The following is a 20,179-nucleotide window of genomic DNA, read 5'->3' on the forward strand; positions in this document are numbered from 1 at the left end:
CCTTAGCCCAAGGGCGTGACGGTGGCACCCCTCCAAACTTGGGCTTTTTCACCCAGTATTCACTTCTTGGCCTGTAGCACCCATACCGTATCCCTGAGTGGTGTCAAATTGAACTCCACGGTAGCCCTGGACGCCCTCGACCTGTGGGTGATATGGCGGGTAAATCGGAGCAGGTGACCAATATGACCCAAAATCCAAAAAATCTCAAAGGAGAAACCATATGAATTTTGCCGTATTCACTTTTGGGCCTGTGGCACCCATACCGTATCCCTGAGTGGTGTCAAATTGGACTCCACGGCAGCCCTGGACGCCCTCGACCTGTGGGTGATATGGCGGGTAAATCGGAGGTGACCAATATGTCCCAATATGTCTCCATTCATCCCTATCTTCTGTCTTCTCCAGTCTTCCCTCCACAGACATTCCGCTTTCCCAATGCCCCTTTTAGCCCATCCATCCATCTCATCCTTGGTGTCCCCTCCTTCCACCTCTGCCTTCACTCATTCTTTCCATGTGTTCAAACCATCCCAATACTCTTTCATCAACCCTATCTCCCAACTCCCTTTCCACCACCGTTTTCCTCCTCGTGTCTCACTTTATCCAGCCTAGTAACCCCCATCATACTTCTCAGGCACCTCATCTCACTCTTTCAAACTCCTATGTTCCATGTTTCTACCCCATACAGTGCTGTCAGCACAATCACTCCTTCATACAATCTCTTAGCATCCATTCCCAAATGTCTATTACTCATTACTCTTTTTAATCTCCCAAGACATTTACTTGCTTCTCTCAATCTACATTCTACCTCCACTCCTCCCTTTTCCACCACATTTGTACCCAAGTATCTAAACCCATCTACTTCCTCCAGTCTCTCTTCCTTAATACTCACTTCCAGTCTGCTGCCACTTTCTCCCCTTGTACATCTCGTCACCTTACTTTTACCCACATTTATTTTCAACTTCCTTCTTTCACACACCTTCCCAAACTCAAGTCACTAACTTCCTCAATCCCTCCTCTGATCCTGCCACAAATGCAATGTCATCAGCAAACAACAACTGGCTCATGTCCCACTTTTCTCCATTTTCTTTAATCATCTCCAATCCCCGACCCATTACCCTTGCATTTACCTCGCACACCACCCAATCTATGTATAAATTGAGCAACGAGGCAACATAACACATCTTTGTCGAAGCCCCACCTTCAAAAGCCATTCTTACTAAAGTAATAATTTCCAAACTGTAAACACTTCTTTTACTACTAGTTCACCTTAGCTATAACCAAATATAGCAGTTTCCATCAACCCTGAAAATAAAACTACTATTTTGCAAGAGATGACCTTTTATTATCCTATATATCTCCATAATACAATAATTTATTGTGATAACGTGTGTACCCAGTAGATATTATTCTTTAAGATATATTCACAATCCAATGATATAGTTAACAAAAATAGAGATGCAACATTCTCCACTATTATTTCCCTTTCTTTCTATGACCTTGATTTCCTGCCTTCCTATGACCTCGCATTCCTAAGCTTGTATCTACTGGCTTGATTTTATTTCTATTTCTGTTCTTGACATTGGTCACTTCATAGAAGTTACTTCCAGTCTTCTTCCTTTTCTGTTCTCTCTCTATTCTTCTCCGCTGTTTGGATGTTAGTTTTACAACTTCCTCTTCATCATCATCATCTCTTCTCTTTTCACCTTTCTTTCTAAATGATTTAGCTGTACTAACTTCAAACTTTCCTGTATTTGTGGTCTTCACAGTACTAACTTCAAAATTACCAGCACTTGTGTTTATAAGCTTGTCAACTTTCTCATTTTCATGATCAGCTATATCAACTTTATCTTCTACCTGACCTTCATTTTCTGTTTGTGCTTTAGTGTTTTCAACATTTTCACATTCCTCCTCCTCCTCATCAGATTCATTAAAATCACCATCAATTGGTTCCATTGGCTTTTCATCCTCTTCTGAATACTCTACAGTTAGAGTAATCTTGGACAAATTTTGTTTAACTCCCATTACATCAAACTGCGAGTTGAAAGTTTTCTGAAGCTCTTCTTCTTCAATCTGCAGCTCTTTTGCAACTCCCTCGGCCATTGCAGCATTCTCCTTTGACTTCAACTCCTCAAATGCTCCTGAATCATGGCCTGGTGGGGCCACAAAGTATGGGAGCTTCCCACGCTGCCAATCATTCAGAATCATCCTTGAAACGATATTTAAATCTGGCTCACCACCTTTTCTAAGCTTACCTGATCTTCTTGCAACTTTCTCCAAGAAATCATTTGGACTAATCCATTCCTCAATCTACAAAAAGTAAAGAAACACACAATTTTAATACTCTACAATGTAATAATGTTCTAAATACCCACAGTTTGAACAACTAAAATATTTAAGGTTGTCCTCCCATTAAAACTAAAATTAATTCAAACTGAACTAAGGTATCATTCATAATTTAGGTTTCTAGTGCAAATTATGATCTTTCATTCTGATTTAATTTTAAATACTTCTACTGTATTCTTCTCATATATTGAAACATATTATGATGAAAATACAAAATATAACTCCCAGTTTCATAACCTATCTATATACCAAAAGGCATCTCCCTCCTTACAAAGAAGATAGCAACAGCCATGTAATTTGAAGTGCTCCATTAACCCTAGATTGGTGGAGGTGGCGCGCGCTGGCGATTCCCGTGACCACTGTATCCAAAAAGATACACAGAATAAAAAATTAAAATAAAATATATGCGTGTGTTTTTTGTCCATTTAAAGTTACTATAATATAAATATAGGGTTCGTAGAGTCTTGCTAATACAAAATTAACGTAATTCCAAAATAAAAAATGACAACTATGAACAATTGAAAAAAACTTTGACAGAAAATCAAAGGATTGAGATTACGTGTTCCTGAGCCTAATATAAGAGGAACTTGGTAAAAAAAACATTATAACAATGACCTACATATGTCCATTCATCTCATACAAAACCTTTAAAACCTCAATTGTACAAAAAAAACTTCGTCATGACTAAATGAATATGGGTGATTTTGGAAATGAATTTTTATGTGTAATGTGTAAAAATAATGCATGTACTTATTTTTCTTTTATGAAATTGTGTTTCTATGTGAAACATATATTCTTTGTATGAAATTGCACTTACATAGAGACGGAAGTGGAGTGTGAGAGGGGGAGGGGGGGGATTGGTGCGTAGGCCTATGCACTGAGGGAGAGGAGGTAACCGGATGTGGAATTTAGAGGGGGAGGGGAAGACAGGATGTAATGACAGCACTCAAATCCCTATGAGGACCTTCTAAGCATTCAATAAATGTCTCTGGCGACGCAAAAAATATAAATAGGTGATATTGCGAGCACTGTGCCACCTTGGCCCTCTGTCCTAGAACCCTCATTTAGTCACGATGGTTATATTATTACTTTCATTTATTGTCACCGACGTATTATCACAACCATGTTGAAACTCATGAGAGTTTACATGCTGTGCTAACTCATCTTCAGTGTAGTATATAGTACGTTTCATTTTTGGTTTCGACAACCTAAAATGAAATTGAAAAAACTATATAATGACAATTCCTTCTCTATTATAGAGTTGTGTATACAATTATAGTATTTTTTTCTACCTATACAATACAAAATTTTTGTTTCTAAGCTACCATGTGAAGATATATAATGATTTGACTTTTCCCATCTGACGTCCACAAGCGTAGCATATCCGGTAGGAACTGGACCAATCGGATACACACTACCTTATAGGGGCTATATTATGTATCCAGATGGGGTAAAAACACCCTTAAAAGAAAAAATATAATAATTACTGATAACTCAAACAATAAAAGTTACCACATAGGCATTATTGTGGACAAAAAAGCCCGCGAAAATTTAAGCGCGAAAAGTGTGTATCCAATTGGCCCCGCTCCACCAATCTAGGGTTAAGAATAGGGTCCATTTTTGTTCATTCTTAACCCAATCCATTTGAATAGCTTTTTTATTACTGTATTTGCAAATATTAAATTCTATTCAGTGAAAGTGAAACATTTTAAGACATGTTTCTTGGGCAAGATGCAGGGATGACCCCTCATCCAGGAGCCAAGATAAGAGAGCACATCCTGGATGACGGGTCATCTTACTTACCTTATAAGTCTTTTTGACATAGTCATGCCTGACTCTTTCTAACACGACTGGTATATAGTCCTCAGGATTTTCTAAGTATTCTGTACGCACTGCTCCCTTGAGTACTACATCTACCGAGGTTTCATGTGATGGAGGAACGACACCAGGGCAATCAATGAGATATATCCGTTGCATCAGTGTCACATACTGCCATACCTTGGTTTCTCCAGCTATTGGGGCAACATTACACACCTGGAAGATCAAAGCAGACATGATTTGCACAAACTAAGTAAAAGCTGGTTGATGGCATTGTCAACTTGGGTAAAGGTTGCATTTTCTTTCCTCTAATATAACTATACATAAATATATATACATATATATACCAAAGGGCCTTTTTCCCATATATAGGGAATGGCCAACACATCTGGAAAATATACCTTCTTGGATTTCAAGGTATTGATTATTGAACTCTTTCCAACATTTGGGTATCCGATAAGCCCGACACTAATCTGTTTCTTATCCTCGTGCAACTTCGAGAACTGTCGGAGGAGGGTAATAAGTGAACCTTTACCAAATGGGTTGGTTATAGAAGCATGAAAGGCCATCGTGGGGTATTCACTACTCAGGATTGCAACCCATTTCTGTGTTACCCAAACTGGAATCAGATCGACCTGAAAAAAATATGGGTACTTGAAACATCATGAAATAAAAAACTATACTCTTATTACAAACATTACAATTGGCCACCACACTAGCTAACAATAACTACATACATACATATACCAAGATACCTGTCCCCTTTATCAGGGAGGTGGCAGAATGATGAGGGGGCAAAGAGGGGGAGTCACCGATTAAGTGAAGCAGCGTTGCTGTGGATGTGTTGTGTCTTGTTGCATTGCTTCTGACCCAGGGCTGTGGGCAAGGATACAGGGATGACCATCATCCATGAGGAGCTAAGACGAGAGGGAGGAAAGGGTGGTGGATGGGAGTAGAATGGGTATATGCCTTCTGACTTTGGCTACCTCCAGATTTAAAGCATACACCCATCCCACACCCTCCCAAAACCCCATTTGCTGTCCCTCCCATCTTGGCTCCTCATAGATGAGGGGTTATGCAGTTATCCCTGTCCTCCCTCACACTGCCTGGGTCAGGGGCAAGGCAACTAAATACAATATTTCCACAGCAAGGCCCAACAAATGAAGGCAGTCTATCCCCCCACTGCATTACCATGTGACAACTCCCCTACCAACCCCTTATCCATTAAGAAATATATGGAGCACATAAAAATATCCTTTCAAGTTACATAATTTCTTCATCCATTTACAATCACTCTTGATTGACTCTTATCCTTTTAACTCTATTTTCCTTGCTCAACAGACATTACTCTTGCATACAGCTTTCCCTTCACCTAATCCATTCCATCAATTTCTGCTTCCTACAGTCTTTTTGCTTGCATCTTGCCCACTGCCCTGGGTCAGAAGCAATGCAGCAAGACACAGCACATCCACAACAAGGCTGCTGTGGATGTGCTGTCTCCATACACTCATGCAGAAAAAGAGAAGACGGGGAGAAATCACTTCAGGCTGCATCAAAATATCATTCACTTGTACTCCCTCATCCCCATCTCCCACCCACTCCCTTTCATGCATCCCAGCATCATCCATACACAACCATTCTCCATTCACCCCTATCTTCTGTCTTCTCCCTCTCTTCCTCAACAGACATTACCCTTTTTCCCAATGCCCCTTTTACCCCATCCATCCATCTCATCCTTGGTAGCCCATTCATGTTCATTCCTACACCTCTTTTACTAGTTGTTCTTCACTTATTATTTCCATGTGTCCAAACTATCCCAATACTCTTTCATCAACCCTATCTCCCAACTCCCTTTACACCCCTGCTCTCCATGTCACTTCCTTGTTTCTCACTTTATCCATCCTAGTAATTCCTACCATGCTTCTCTGGCATTTTATCTCACATTTAAACTCATCCCCTCTTATGTTCCATGTTTCTGCCCTATACTGTGCTGTCTGTCCATTCCCAAATGTCTATTTCTCATTACACTTTTTAATCCCCAAAGGCACTTACTCACTTCTCTCAATTTACATTCTACCTCCACTCCTCCCTTTCGTGCCACATTCACACCCAAGTACCTAAAGCTATCCACTTCCTCCAGTCTCTCTCCCTTAATACTCACTTCCGATTTGCTGCCACAATTTCCCCTTGTGCATCTCATCACCTTACTTTTACCCATATTTATCTTCAACTTCTTTCACACACCTTCCCAAACTCTGTCACTAACACACTCAATCCCTCATCTGATCCTGCCACAAGTGCAGCGTCATCAGCAATCAACAACTGGCTTATCTCCCATTTTTTTCCATTTTCCTCTTGCACCACCCCATCCATGTGTATAAATTGAACAGCCAGGGTGACATAACACATCCCTGGTGAAGTACCACCTTTACCTCAAACCACTCCCTCCCTCCATTCCTAATTCTAACACAGGCTCTACTACTCTCATAAAAACTTTTGATTGCTCTTAACAGCTTTTCTCTTGTCCCTTATATCTGCAATACCTCCCACAGTGCCTTCCTGTCTACCCTGTCATAAGCCTTTTCCAAATCCATATAGGCCCAAAAAACATCCATACCTTTCCCTAACGCTTTCTCACATATGTCTTACCACAAAAATCTGATCCACACAACCCCTACCTTTCCTGAACCAACACAGTTCCTCACCAATTACTCCCTCTGTTCCTTTCCTAATCCTTTCAATCAAAACCCTCCCATAAGCCTTCCCAACTACACTTAGCAAATTGATCCCTCTGAAACTACTACACTCACATTTGTCCCCTTGTAAAGTGGAACTATACAGGCATTCCTCCAGTCCTCAGGCACTCTACCGTCTCTTAAACAAACATTAAATAACCTCACCATTCAGTCCACCATCATTGTATCTCTTTTTTTTTTTTTTTTTTTTTACATTCTTTTTATTTTTTCGTTTAGGAATGTCCCCTGTGGGGCTACAAGAAGAAGGATGCCTAGTGCCACTCCCCGTCCCTTTCTTCTCGCCTCTTACGATCCAAGTGGAAATACTTGGTGGCAGTATTCTTTTCCCCCACCACAAAAATAAATAAAATCAACATACCTTGTTCAGTACAAAAATAAGGTGTTTATGTGGCTTTTCAGTCTTCATATATTTTTCCACTAATTTTGATCTTGTGCCTTGCGGGTCTCTTGCATCCAATACTTGTATAACAACATCTGAAGAATCAATGACTTTGTACAGTTCATTCCAGATACGTTTGCTTTTTCCAACCTGAAACAGAATCCAAAATAAGTACTAATGTAATAAATTTCAATGAAATATATTTTCTATAAAGCAAACCTTACAAAGCGGACTTCATTTTTTTTAGATATTTTTCTATGAAAAATATAAATTGTATCAACCATCAGAGAAAACTTTTTCTTTTTCTTTAAGGAAGGCTACTACATGAAGCACATAATGAAACAAGTAAATCTAACTCCAATTATCCTCAATCTGCAGCTGGATCCAGCATAAATGCTCATGACAGAGACCTATTTAATGCATCTTACTATTAGAACCAATTGCTTTTTATGAAGATGGGTCTACAAAATAAATGAAGAATTAGAAAAAAATATATATACACACTGTTCAATCTTTTAACGAATGACCTCCCAAACCCAGTACCAGAACTAAACAAATGTTCTCTCCTATGTAGATGAAATGACAATAATAGCTCATACATACATATGTATACCAAAGGCTCTTTTCCCCTGACAAGGGAGGTAGCCAAAAAACAAAGGTATAAAAACGACTCCCACCCATTCCATCCCCACATACTCCACATTCATCCACCCACTTCCCTTCCTCTTATCTAGACTCCTCCTGGATGACAGGTCATCCCTGCATCTTGCCCACTTGGCACAGTAAATATAAAACAGCAGCAATGGACATCCAAGCCTAATGAATAAACTAGAACAATCGGTCAATAATAACAGAATAGACTTAAGCCCCAGAGAAAAAACCCTCCCTACTGCCATGATTACACTAGAGAATATTGAAACAGTATCAACACAGAATAGGCCTGACCACATATTCAAACTGCCTCGGATCCAACCACCACACAGAAGACACAGAACAACTCGTACTTTAATGCCCCACACTAACAATCTAATGACAACAAAATACATCTTCCCTGAGTGACTTGTGGACCCATCCAGAGGCTATTGCCAGTTACCTAAAGGCTATGTGTCTTCCACAAGACGCCAGGGATGATGGCCTAATAACAGAATGAAGCCTCACCCCAGAAAAATATATATATATATATATATATATATATATATATATATATATATATATATATATATATATATATAAAAATATATATATATATAAAATATATATATCTGTATAAACAATAAAAATATATAAAAATATATATATATATATATATATATATATATATAATATATATATATAAAAAATATATATATATATAAAATATATATATATATAAAAATATATATATATATATATATATATATATATATATATATATATACACACACACACACACACACATATACCAAAGGCTTTCCCCCCAACCCCTTACATGGGGGGTAGCCAAAAAGAAAAAGGCATAGAAACCACTCCCACCCATTCCATCCCCTACATATTCCACTCCCACCCATTCCATCCCCTACATATTCCACTCCCCTCCACCTTCCTCTCTCCCTCTCATCTTGGCACCTCCTGGATGATGGGTCATCCCTGCATCTTGTCCACTGCCCTGGAAAAGAACCTACAGAAAAAAAAGACTCCCACATCTGGTAAGAACCACATTGACATACTTGCATTAAGGACGCCATCCAGCACTGAAACAGAACAACACAAAATAGGCCTGGCCACAGATTCATCTTCCCCAGATGCAACCATTACACAGTGGACACAGAACACTTCCTGTTACAATGCCCCACAATAACAACCCCTAGGTAACAACACATCTTTCCTATGTAACTTTTGCATTTGCCCAAAGCCTGTTACTGGTTACCTGCAGGCCAAACTGCGAGATTTATTGCCCAATATTTTTATCCCAGTCTTAGTTTTGTCCTCAGGGATACTATAGGTAGTAGTAAACACAAGCTGGTAACATAGACATAGTCCCATACCAACACTAGAAAGTAATAATAAAAAAAAATAATAATAAATAAATAAATAAAAAAAAATCCATGTTTCTTCCCAAAGACTATTGCTAACTACAAGTAAAATGGATATGATTTCAGGTCAGTGAAGTTCAAGGCAACAATTATTACAAATAAAATTCAACAATAAAATTACATACATACATATACCAAGGCTTTTTCCCCCTTAGCAGGGAGGTAGCCAAAAAGGACAAGGCACAAAATCACTCCCACCCATTCCACCCCCGAAAACACTCCACACCCCTCCACCCTCCCTCCCATCTTAACACCTCCTAGATGACGGGTCATCCCTGCACCCTGTCCACTGCCCTGGGTCAGAAGCAGTGTCGCAGGATACAGCACATCCACAGCAAGGCCGCTTCATTAAATCAGCGACCCCCCTCTCCGTCCCCCCATATAAAGGAGAGGACGGGGAGAAATCCCTTCGGGCTGCGTCAAAATTTTTGCTCACACACACTACCTCACCCCCCATTCCCCCGTCCATTCCACCTCATTTTCCATATACAACCATTCTCCATTCACCCCTGTCTTCTGTCCTCTCCCGTCCTTCCTCAACAGACATTCCCCTCTTCCCCAAAGCCCCCTTCACCCCATCCATCCATCTCATCCTAGGACGTCCCCTCATGTTCACTCCCTCCACATCTGCCTTCCATACCTCCTTTACTAGTCTTTCTTCACTCATTCTTTCCATGTGTCGAAACCATCCTAATACTCTTTCATCAACCCTATCTCCCAGCTCCCTTTCCACCCCTGTTCTCCTTCTCACTTTATCAAGCCTAGTAACAATTAAAATATATACAAATAAAAATGATAGCTAGACAAGCTACTTTACCTTCATGAACCATTCTGGTGGCATATCTTGGGCGTCAGGTGCATTCTGAACTAAATCATTATCCTTCAAAACATCGTATTTTCCCGCCTGCTCTTCCGCATGTTTTGCAAACTCACCAAAATCACTTATCTATAAAAGAAAGAATTCAAGTGCTTACACTATCAATTAAGACATTGTAAGCTTAGACAGCATTAAAGTTCTCATGTTATCAACAAAGGTATCTTATCAAAATATACACATAAATTGAATGCGTGAAATACACAAGGAAACCTAGAGATGCATGAAATTCATTTAACAATCAAAATGTTATACAAAAATATTAGTTTATGCTATGATAAATGGTATCTTAATGGAATTCTACTTTATCTCTTTATGATAAGATCTCAATTTTGTTCTGACTATGGGTACAACCCCATCCAGATGAAGTCAGGGTTATTGTAATTAACTCCTTCCATATGATGATACATTACAGATTTTGTGACATATTACAAGTAGAAGATTCTAATAATTTGTGTATAGAACACCATACCAAAGGAATGTCTGAATTAAGATACAAGCACCCACTATCATTTGCAATGTTCAATGTAGAACTCGAGTTTGTGGTCAAGCAAATTACAGAAAGAAATGATGGTCTACTGACTGGCTCTCTAATAATATTAAACCTTACATATAGATATGGATGTGCCAATAACGTATTGATGACTAACATGACCTTTTCACCTTCATAAAGGAAGCAGAGTAAGATTACAAGCCAATCAATCAATCCATTACCCCAGTTCTCTTTTGCAGAAGACCTATGGCCTCTAGCAAACTGGCCACAGCCAGTGGTTCAATTCAATAGTAAATCAGTTGAGATGTTTTGTGGAGCTGTCTGGAGTAAGGAAGATGGTATAATAATGTTTTGTGGAGCTGTCTGGAGTAAGGAAGATGGTATAATATAAAGTGCCCTATGTCTTCTGTGTGGCAGTATCAAGGATATCTAGAAGACAATCCTGATAATGTAAAAATTTTGCATGTAATACAAAATTAAAATCCTGAACCATTTTTGGGCAACTGGAAAGAACAAATACATAAAACTTTAACAACTTAAGGTATCTAGAATAAGTAATGTTACTAATGACATGTGATGGTCACTCATACTCTCTATTTCTCACACACACACACACACACACACACACACACACACAGAGAGAGAGAGAGAGAGAGAGAGAGAGAGAGAGAGAGAGAGAGAGAGAGAGAGAGAGAGAGAGAGAGAGAGAGAGAGAGAGAGAGAGAGAGAGAGAGAGAGAGAGAGAGAGAGAGAGAGAGGGGAGATATGTGAAGTGGCGGATGATTTCTTGCGCCGTCAGACAATTTCTTTCTCTCCACCATGAAGAGACAACAAAGAAGCCTCTCAGCCAAGCTCAGGACCATGAGAGCAGACCTAAGCCCATATATCTGCCAGCAGATTCTAAACAACTCGAAGTCGCCCCAAGTACTGGGTCCAAGGTCACTGCAACGGTCGTCGCATCAAACCCTGCATATTGGCAACCTCCAAGGGTGCATTGGATCCTAGTAGGGAACACCCATTTTTCCACCATGTATAATTTTAGCTAGGAAGATCTGGAACCTTCAGAGTTGTCTTCTGGGCAGCCAGACACAAATTGTATCAGAATAGGTTCAACAAATAAACCGACAAAACCCATCCGCATTTCCAGAAATCCCACTCTTATATGAGAGAGAGAGAGAGAGAGAGAAAGAGAGAGAGAGAAAGAGAGAGAGAGAAAGAGAGAGAGAGAGAGAGAGAGAGAGAGAGAGAGAGAGAGAGAGAGAGAGAGAGAGAGAGAGAGAGAGAGAGAGAGAGAGAGAGAGAGAGGAAAGAGAGAGAGAGAGAGGAAAGAGAGAGAGAGAGAGAGAGAGAGAGAGAGAGAGAGAGAGAGAGAGAGAGAGAGAGAGAGAGGAAAGAGAGAGAGAGAGAGAGAGAGAGAGAGAGAGAGAGAGAGAGAGAGAGAGAGAGAGAGAGAGAGAGAGAGAGAGAGAGGCACTGCTAGCACTGGTATGCCTACATTTAGATAATCATCTTGCACTGAAATAGTATGTGTACCAGAGCAGAATCTGTCCGACAACAGACATACTTTGCATGTAACCACACAGAAGATATAGATCACATCATACAACACTGTCCTACACTCACTCCAGACAACTCCACAATTTTTTTTTTCACCGAGGGAATTCCCTGTATCCTGCCCACTGCCCTGGGTCAGAGGCAATGCAGCAGAACACAGTAAATCCATAGAAAGGCTGCTTTATTGAAAAAGTGCCAAGAAATTAGGCTGGGATCAGACACTGGTGCTCCAGATACCATCACCATGTAGATGACTGAATAATTCTCTTCCACTGCCCTGCACTTATTTCAGAATGGCAGGCAAGTCCACAAAATCTTTTGAATGAATGACCCATGAGCTAACTTGGTGATTGTGGCGAGATTCCTCAGGACTGCAAGTCTCTATCAAAAGATCGGGGCAACAGACTGATTGTTTAACCTTCATTAGTTACTCATACTGGTCATGGCTACAAAAATTTTACATCTTTTCTTCTCGCATTAACAGGAAATTTTGAAATATTTACATCACAGATATGAAACCTTGGACATTTTCCTTAAATTATGAAACAAAAACTTCTCCAGCTTCACTCAACCTTACTTTTAAATTCGGCTTTTTCCGCGTCTTTTTTGCACCAAAGACACTCTCAAAAGATTCAGTATCAAGAATGTGTACTCTTGCATTCTTTGCTTTAGCCTCCAACAAGGATATAGGTAGTGTTGTCTGTCGCATCACCACCTGTTGAGGTAAAGAAATTTACATTAACACAAAGTTCCTTCAAGTTATATTGACTTTAACATTAACAAGTTACATTAACAAAGTTTCTTCAAGTTAAATCAACACAAAGTTCCTTCAACCTTATGAATGCTCACAAACTTGTAAAATAAAAACAAAAGGTGCAGAATAAAACTAACCTGATATGGGTCCTTCAACACTTTTCCCATTTCATCTTGAAATTTTTGTAAGGCTTTCTGGCCAATAACTTTGCTATTTCCGAACCATCTCTGATTTGGTTCTACTCGGGCTTGTGTACCTAAAATAAACAGAAATGAACAAGTGTAAACATTTACTCAATACTTGAAGCTAAAAAAAGATGATCTGCTCCTCAACAAGAACCATAGTTAGATGAAGCCTGTCGATCTGTACACCCTTGGGACAAGGGTGTACAGTGAGTCCTCATTATATGGTACATATGCATTCCTGAAAACCTTACCACAAATTTAAATTAACATATACTGAGCCCAAGTTTCGATTTATGAGACGTACCTTCTCCCTGCTCTTTCCTCTTCAAAATATTTAATTTTACCTCCAAAACATGAGTGGATACCGTATCTGTGAATTTTTCTTACCGTAAATAGAATCGAGGGTAGTAATTACCAAATACCATTACTGTGAATTTACCGGATAAAGAATTAACATATAAGGAGGACTCACTGTATTCCAATCTGCCACACATGTATTCACTATCTATACCCAGACATGATAGGATATGTTTGGATAGTGTGTGCAAGTGGTGTGTAGGAAGGCACTGGATTGGAATCACGTGTGCTACCTGTACAAGGCAAATCTGACAGATTGCAAATTCAGGGAGTGAGTATATATTTCTACTTTACTATTAGCACCAGGGCAGTGGACAAGGTGCAGGGATGACCCGTCATCCAGGAGGTGCTCAGATAAGAGGGAGGGTGGAGGGGTGTGGAGTGTATTCGGGGATGGAATGGGTGGAAATGATTTTATGCCTTTCCCTTTTTGGCTACCTCCCTTGTAAGGGGGAAAAAGCCTTGGTATATGTATGTATGTACTATTAGCACCTACTTCTCATATCCCCCCTGGGATTCAGAACTCAGATTACTTGCATGTAAAGCAAGAGCAGGCTAAGAGCTATTCAACCCTCCACACGAACCATGTATCAGTGGGAATTAATTATTTGAAATAATGTCAAATGAATATTTGATATCTATTAGCAACCAACTTATACAAAAACAAATCAGTACCAGGTGCAAGTTTGTTCTGAAAGATAGCTTCCTTGATGATTTTTCCAAACTTGTTTCTTTTTGCCTTTCCAGTACGGTACATCTGCAAGCGCTTGATTGTTGCTTTATCACGAGCAAATGGTGCCCCTTTTAAATTCACCTTGAAAATATAAGAAAAAAATAAAATAAAATAAATAATGTGTAGATTAACATGCATAGGAATATCAAATGAGCATATAAAACTATTTTCAGAGTATTCAAGACAAACTCTACCTAATATATGAATTACCTCATCTTTCTTTCTATCTGGATTCATACAGTTGTTGGACCTCACAAAGGCACTGCCACCTTTCTTTTTTGATCTCTTCATGGTCTTCCCCATTTTGATGCTGTGTGAACAACAGAAATATATGCAAAATTACTTACAATATTTTACCTTAATAAACGAGATGAGATTGGTTGAAGATAAGGATTGGAAAGAGGCACATATTTGTAGTTTTGAAAGAAAAACAATTTGATGGATAATACTTTTTTCCAGCTTTCTTATCTGTGACTCAAACATAAATATTAACAACAGCAGCACTGCCAACATGTTCAGGGAGAGAATCAGTTAAGACCAGCGAAAAAAAATACACAAGAGTGACGAGCGATTTCGCTCGGGAAATTTCCAATGTTGCTCTCCCAAATCCAATAGCGGGAGTGATCCCCCACAAAAAAATCACTCCCGCGGCAAGATTCAATGTTTTTCATGCATTATCCATCATTTGGCAATCGCTGAATCCCATCACCATTGATGAAAGGATCAGAGCAAACACAACTTAACCGTGATCAATCATTGCATTATCAATCAATATCATAAACGCAACGCATCAATCAACTTTAATTTGTTGATGAACGTACGTATGTGTACGCGGTATAGCTGCTAGAATTCAATGGCTTACCTAGCCTATCTTCATATCAGCTGCATGTGCGCATATACTAGTACATGTTGACTAGACTCTACATGACTATTGTGCTACTTTCGATGATCGTACATCATGGAGCGATTTCTAGTGAAGCGAGTGAAGATGAGTGAAGATGGTTTGCCCTCAGATTCAGTCTTTTCAGAATCAAGGGAGAGTGTTTTGATGGCAGGAACCGCTTCTGGACCAGCAAAGCCTAATTCAAACTCTACGGGCAAGGGCCAAGGAAAACAAAAACCAGAAAACCATGAATCTACTATACGCTCATGGAACCTGGATTGGCTTGAAGTGGATCGGGGCAGTGATGGTACTCTAACGGTGTACTGCAAGGCTTGTCGTGCATTTCCACCCTCATGCACATGAGTAATGAGTTAGCCTTCCAATAGTTTGAAGGAAATCGAACCTGCAAAAACATGGCTCTGGAAGTATCAAAAATGGCTCTGGTAATTTAAAAAAATGGCTCTGGTGAAATTAAAAACAAAATGAAAAATGGCTCTGGAAGAAGAAGAAAAAAAAAAAAATCCCTGGTTAAGACAGCATGAAGTTTATAAAACCTGATCCTATAAGAAAGACAAGAAGAGGACTTGCAACAAACTGAAGCTGGTAAAGTTCCACAGGAATACAATATTATGGGTAGCACATTACTGGTGCTATAGAGAAATGAGGTGAAGCAGAGTGTGTGGTTGGAAAGGGAGTTAGCAGATAGGGTTGATCAAAGAATATTTGGATGTTGTGGGCATATGGAAAGAATATGTGAAGAAAGACTAGCATAAAGAGTATGAAAGGCAGAGGTGGATGGAGCGAACTTGAGGAAAAGACCAAAAATGGGATGGATGGATGGATGCAGTGAGGGGAGCCTTGGTTAAAAGGGGAATGTCTGCTGAGTAAGATAGAGGCAGAGCAGAAGATGGATGTGTGTGGAGAATAGATGTGAATGGATGATAAACTGATGCAGCCCAAAGGGATCTATTTTTGGTTTTCTCATAAGGGAATAAGGTGGGAGGGTTGACATGTAAATGAAGCAGTGTGGGTAAAACATCTTCAGCTGCTGGGCCCTGATGCGGATGTGCTGTTTCTTGCTGTATTGCAGGCAGTGGATTGGGGATAGGAATGGCCTTTTATCCACAAAGAGCTTATATATATATATATATATATATATATATATATATATATATATATATATATATATATATATATATATATTTTTTTTTTTTTTTTTTTTTTTTTTTTTTTTTTTCATATGGGTGTGGGATGGGCTGAGGGTGGGTGCCTTGGCTGGCTACCTCACTTCCAAAGGGAGAGAAGCCTTCTGGCATACAAATAGTAGTAATGGAAATAAAAATAGAAATATAGTAATAATAATTACTGGCTTGAGTTTAACTAAGTGGAAAACCCACAGTGCCTGACAACAGTCCTCACGCCTTTCCAGGGATTTTTCTGGGAAGAATTTTTGGACTGTTGTCAGTGTCGTATTAGTATGGGACCATTTCCTTTTCACCAGATGATAGTAGTAGTAGGAGGGGAACAGTTGCTGGTTATCAGCTTTCCATGAATGAAAAGGTGCAAGAAATATAACTAAAGTTAATAGAGATCTTAGGTCCAGTCTGAAGAGTGTTAGCCCCTCAGTGTTGCACCTTCTGATGGAAGAGAGGGTGATTAAGTTTTAGAAAATCAACAGTTCTGCTGTCCATCTTGCAGGACGATCAAAAGTATGTACGTCACTGGTCCCAACAGACTTTAGATAAATGTAAAATTAATTTTTCACTATATAGACATGGTGACAGTGCAAAATAATCACAGAATGGCTAAAACTATGGTACATATTTGGAAGTATACACCTACATCATATAGCAATAGAATATTAAATAATTTTATATATTACATTACATCAGTGTTTTCCCTGGTGGAAATTTATGGCAATAAATTGCTAAAAGCAATCCACTAATAAGTGGAGCCACAATGCTCGAGATGCCATCTTTGTTTTGATATATGGAGGCTGAAGAAATTAATGTACGATAAGTTTGTCTAAACTAACCTACCTGACGTAACCTGCATTTAGTAATGTGGTACCTGTAAATCTAGAGGTCATAAGGGATGTTGACAGTTGGTTTTGGCATAAATTGGACAATGGGGTGTAAGGGAGTTTCATAGCTTGAAGCTCGAAACTCAGCTCTTTAGCAGTTTTAAAAATATGTAGCATGGTGACACGACTTGGAGTGGGAGAACACCAGGTACACATCAATGCCATTGTCAAACTGCCATTAACAGAACTGGACAGACGACAATGTGGTGTCTCAAACCTATTGTCGCAGCTCCATTTGATTTTATTAGCAAGGGTTTTATTTTTGTTGATTTCAGCCAAGAAAAATTTATACGTATCACAATTTACAAAATCAATATTTATTGCTATATCACATTGATGTGCACTTCTAGAGAAATACTTAAACTACTCCACTACCCATAAACAGTACTGACAGTACAGTACATGGGGAGTTAGTAACTGACACCCACTCAAAATGACCAGAATAGCCGAACACTTGGTCTTCTAATAGTGTATTGATAAAAGTTTCAACTGATATGCTTGCTGTCTATGCCGATTTCAAAAATGCATTTCCCTAATTGCATCTTGAACTGCTCTTAGATCTGAAAATCAACAAGATTTCTTGGAGGATTACTGATCTTTAGTCTGAATTATATTTTGAGACAGGTTGCTCCAAAGTGTGATGACATGTCCAACATTTATCCTGTTAATTTAGGAGTAAGGGCTAAGGCTGATATTGATCCCACTCACAAGATAATTTCCATAGGATGACGATGTAACCGCTACCATCAGGGAAGTTGAAGATAACAACTACAGAATTCAATCATGATGAGTCAACTATCCCATTGTTTATTTTATCTAATTATTTTTTCATTTAACTTTTTTTAATGGGTTGGGTGGGTGCATACGAGTTTGATTAGAAAAAGGTGCATATGAGTTTGCTCAGAAAAACTGTAATGACTGGCATCTGCAAGTGGATGGGCCTATTATTATTATAATGCCCACTTCCTCCTGGCCTGCAGAATATGCCCATAACTCATAAGCAATGATTGGCTCAGTAATTTATTTGTGACAGTTTAAGTATGTGAATAAACTTAACAAAAAATCTTTCAAAAAATACAAGCAAGAAATCCTGACGTGTTTGAAAATTACAGAATAGGAGGTGGGACCCAATCATAGTACCAATGAGCGTTGCTCTTTTTCTTATACAATTCGGGAAATTCTGTCGAAACAAAGACAGTAGTGCATTACAAAATAACTCCAATAGTAGTACACTCATGTGTTATAGAAGTACTTAACACATTTATCATTATGTATAGTAAGTATATGAACATAATCCTTGCAATTGATTTGTATTCCATATGCAGTAACATCAGTCCAGTACTCAATTGTTTGGAATGTCCTCCACTATTCTATTCTCCTTTTCCTATGTTAATGCCTTTAAAATACCATATTAACATTAAATGTTCTTACATGTTTTTGTTCTTGGTAAACCGAGGTCTTCCGTCCAACTATAGCTTTACGACTAGAACTCCGTAAGTTTACAATTTACACGTGTGTTTTGGTAGGAAGTTCGTGCGAGAACCACCAGATGGCACCACTAGTGGTACGGTAGTCTGATTATTACGGGATGCACAGTTACACATAATAAAATATCTATAGTATATTATTTGCAGCGCACATTCATGATGATATTGACGCTAGGTAAGTGGAATTTTGTACATTCACGATTATTCTCCTGATTCATAAAAATATATGTGGATTGCTCATCATGACATAGGATTGACTTGGGAGTTTTATTGTACTTGTATCGTGCATGTGTATTTTACCATATTATGTATCAACCGTAAGATGGTTGCAATGTTTATGTAATAAAAAAAAATCCTTACAGTAATCAGAAATGTAACTACTACTGGGTAGTTCATATGATTTTGGCAGCAAAGTGTGATTCGTATTTATATGAATTGACTGGTGTCTTTTTCAAAGAAGGAATTAGTAAACAGAAAAATGTGAAACTATCCTCTGGAGGAATCTAGGTTTAGTCTGGAAATGAAGAAGATCGAAAAACAAAGAAAGCGAATGAAATGGGAGATCTTTAAAACAAGTTAAATGTGACATTTGTAATTCTTAGGATTCCGGTTACATTGCCGGAAACTGTACCAATTAAAAGAAGCAGAATGAAACATATATGAAGAAAAATTAAAGTGCACATTTGAGAACAGTCCAGGTCATAAGACTCATAAGGGAAAAGTAATAGAAGACTAAAATTACTTTTTTAGCACTGCTCTACATTATAGAACAACAAACTTAAGAATTTAGTATTTTTTATTACTGTGTTTTGCTATGGCGTTCGTAGTACGAGTGGTACAATATTCTTTGTACCACTGCTCCCAGGAATATAACCGAAGATCGGACAGGATATTTCATACATGTGTACAGTATATTATAGTCAAAATAATGATGTGATTCACCATGGCCAGAAGTTTGGAATGGACAGAGATTTCCAACATCATGATGATTTTCAACCTTGATTTAGCTAAATACATAATGCGTGACTGTTATCCAGTCATTTTTGGTTTTAGAATGAATAGTAAAATATTGATGGCAACAAGGGTAGCAATAGAAATATAATTTTCAAACTTTATTAAAAAAACGAGTCGCAAACATTGTACACCTGTTAAAATTACATCAGTAACAAAATTCACTCACAATATATGCCTCACTTACTGTGACGCATTTTGTTACCGACCAACTTGGACATTAGAGCTGGCACATTCACAAAACGTGAGGATTCATTGACGAGGAAGATATCAGCTCTGGTTGAAGGGTTGGGATCCAACATCTGCCAAAGCAAAGTCTTCAGCGACAACTGTTGCACGTTGCCAAACGTCTTCGAGAAGACGACGTCTACAGCAGGACGACCGTATTTGCAACGCATGA

The 20,179-nt window shown here is 38.8% G+C and overlaps 1 protein-coding gene across 1 annotated transcript; it reads right to left on the reverse strand.

Annotated features, from left to right (window-relative positions):
- Window positions 1-1,317: 1,317 nt before the first annotated feature.
- On the reverse strand, window positions 1,318-18,844 carry LOC143041461 (uncharacterized). Its single transcript, XM_076213358.1, has 10 exons — window positions 18,713-18,844; window positions 14,526-14,625; window positions 14,258-14,396; window positions 13,178-13,296; window positions 12,864-13,001; window positions 10,183-10,311; window positions 7,273-7,443; window positions 4,560-4,793; window positions 4,144-4,374; window positions 1,318-2,304 (listed from the first exon to the last, which is right to left on the reverse strand). Exons 2-10 carry the CDS (start codon window positions 14,616-14,618, stop codon window positions 1,471-1,473), a joined length of 2,088 nt encoding a protein of 695 aa, XP_076069473.1. The 5' UTR covers window positions 14,619-14,625; window positions 18,713-18,844; the 3' UTR covers window positions 1,318-1,470.
- Window positions 18,845-20,179: the final 1,335 nt, after the last annotated feature.

Source organism: Oratosquilla oratoria, chromosome 31, assembly GCF_046742065.1.
Source record: "Oratosquilla oratoria isolate Oo_2021 chromosome 31, ASM4674206v1, whole genome shotgun sequence".
Classification (NCBI taxonomy): domain Eukaryota; kingdom Metazoa; phylum Arthropoda; class Malacostraca; order Stomatopoda; family Squillidae; genus Oratosquilla; species Oratosquilla oratoria.

Bases quoted from the DNA above. Each gene is read 5' to 3' on its own strand.
- LOC143041461 (XM_076213358.1), bottom strand. From the start codon at position 14,618: ATGGGGAAGACCATGAAGAGATCAAAAAAGAAAGGTGGCAGTGCCTTT. The intron at 13,297-14,257 runs GTACTGATTTGT...TGTTTATTTTAG, and splicing joins TCAGAACAAACTTGCACCTG to GTACACAAGCCCGAGTAGAA. The intron at 7,444-10,182 runs GTAAAGTAGCTT...ATTCTGTTTCAG, and splicing joins CACCAGAATGGTTCATGAAG to GTTGGAAAAAGCAAACGTAT.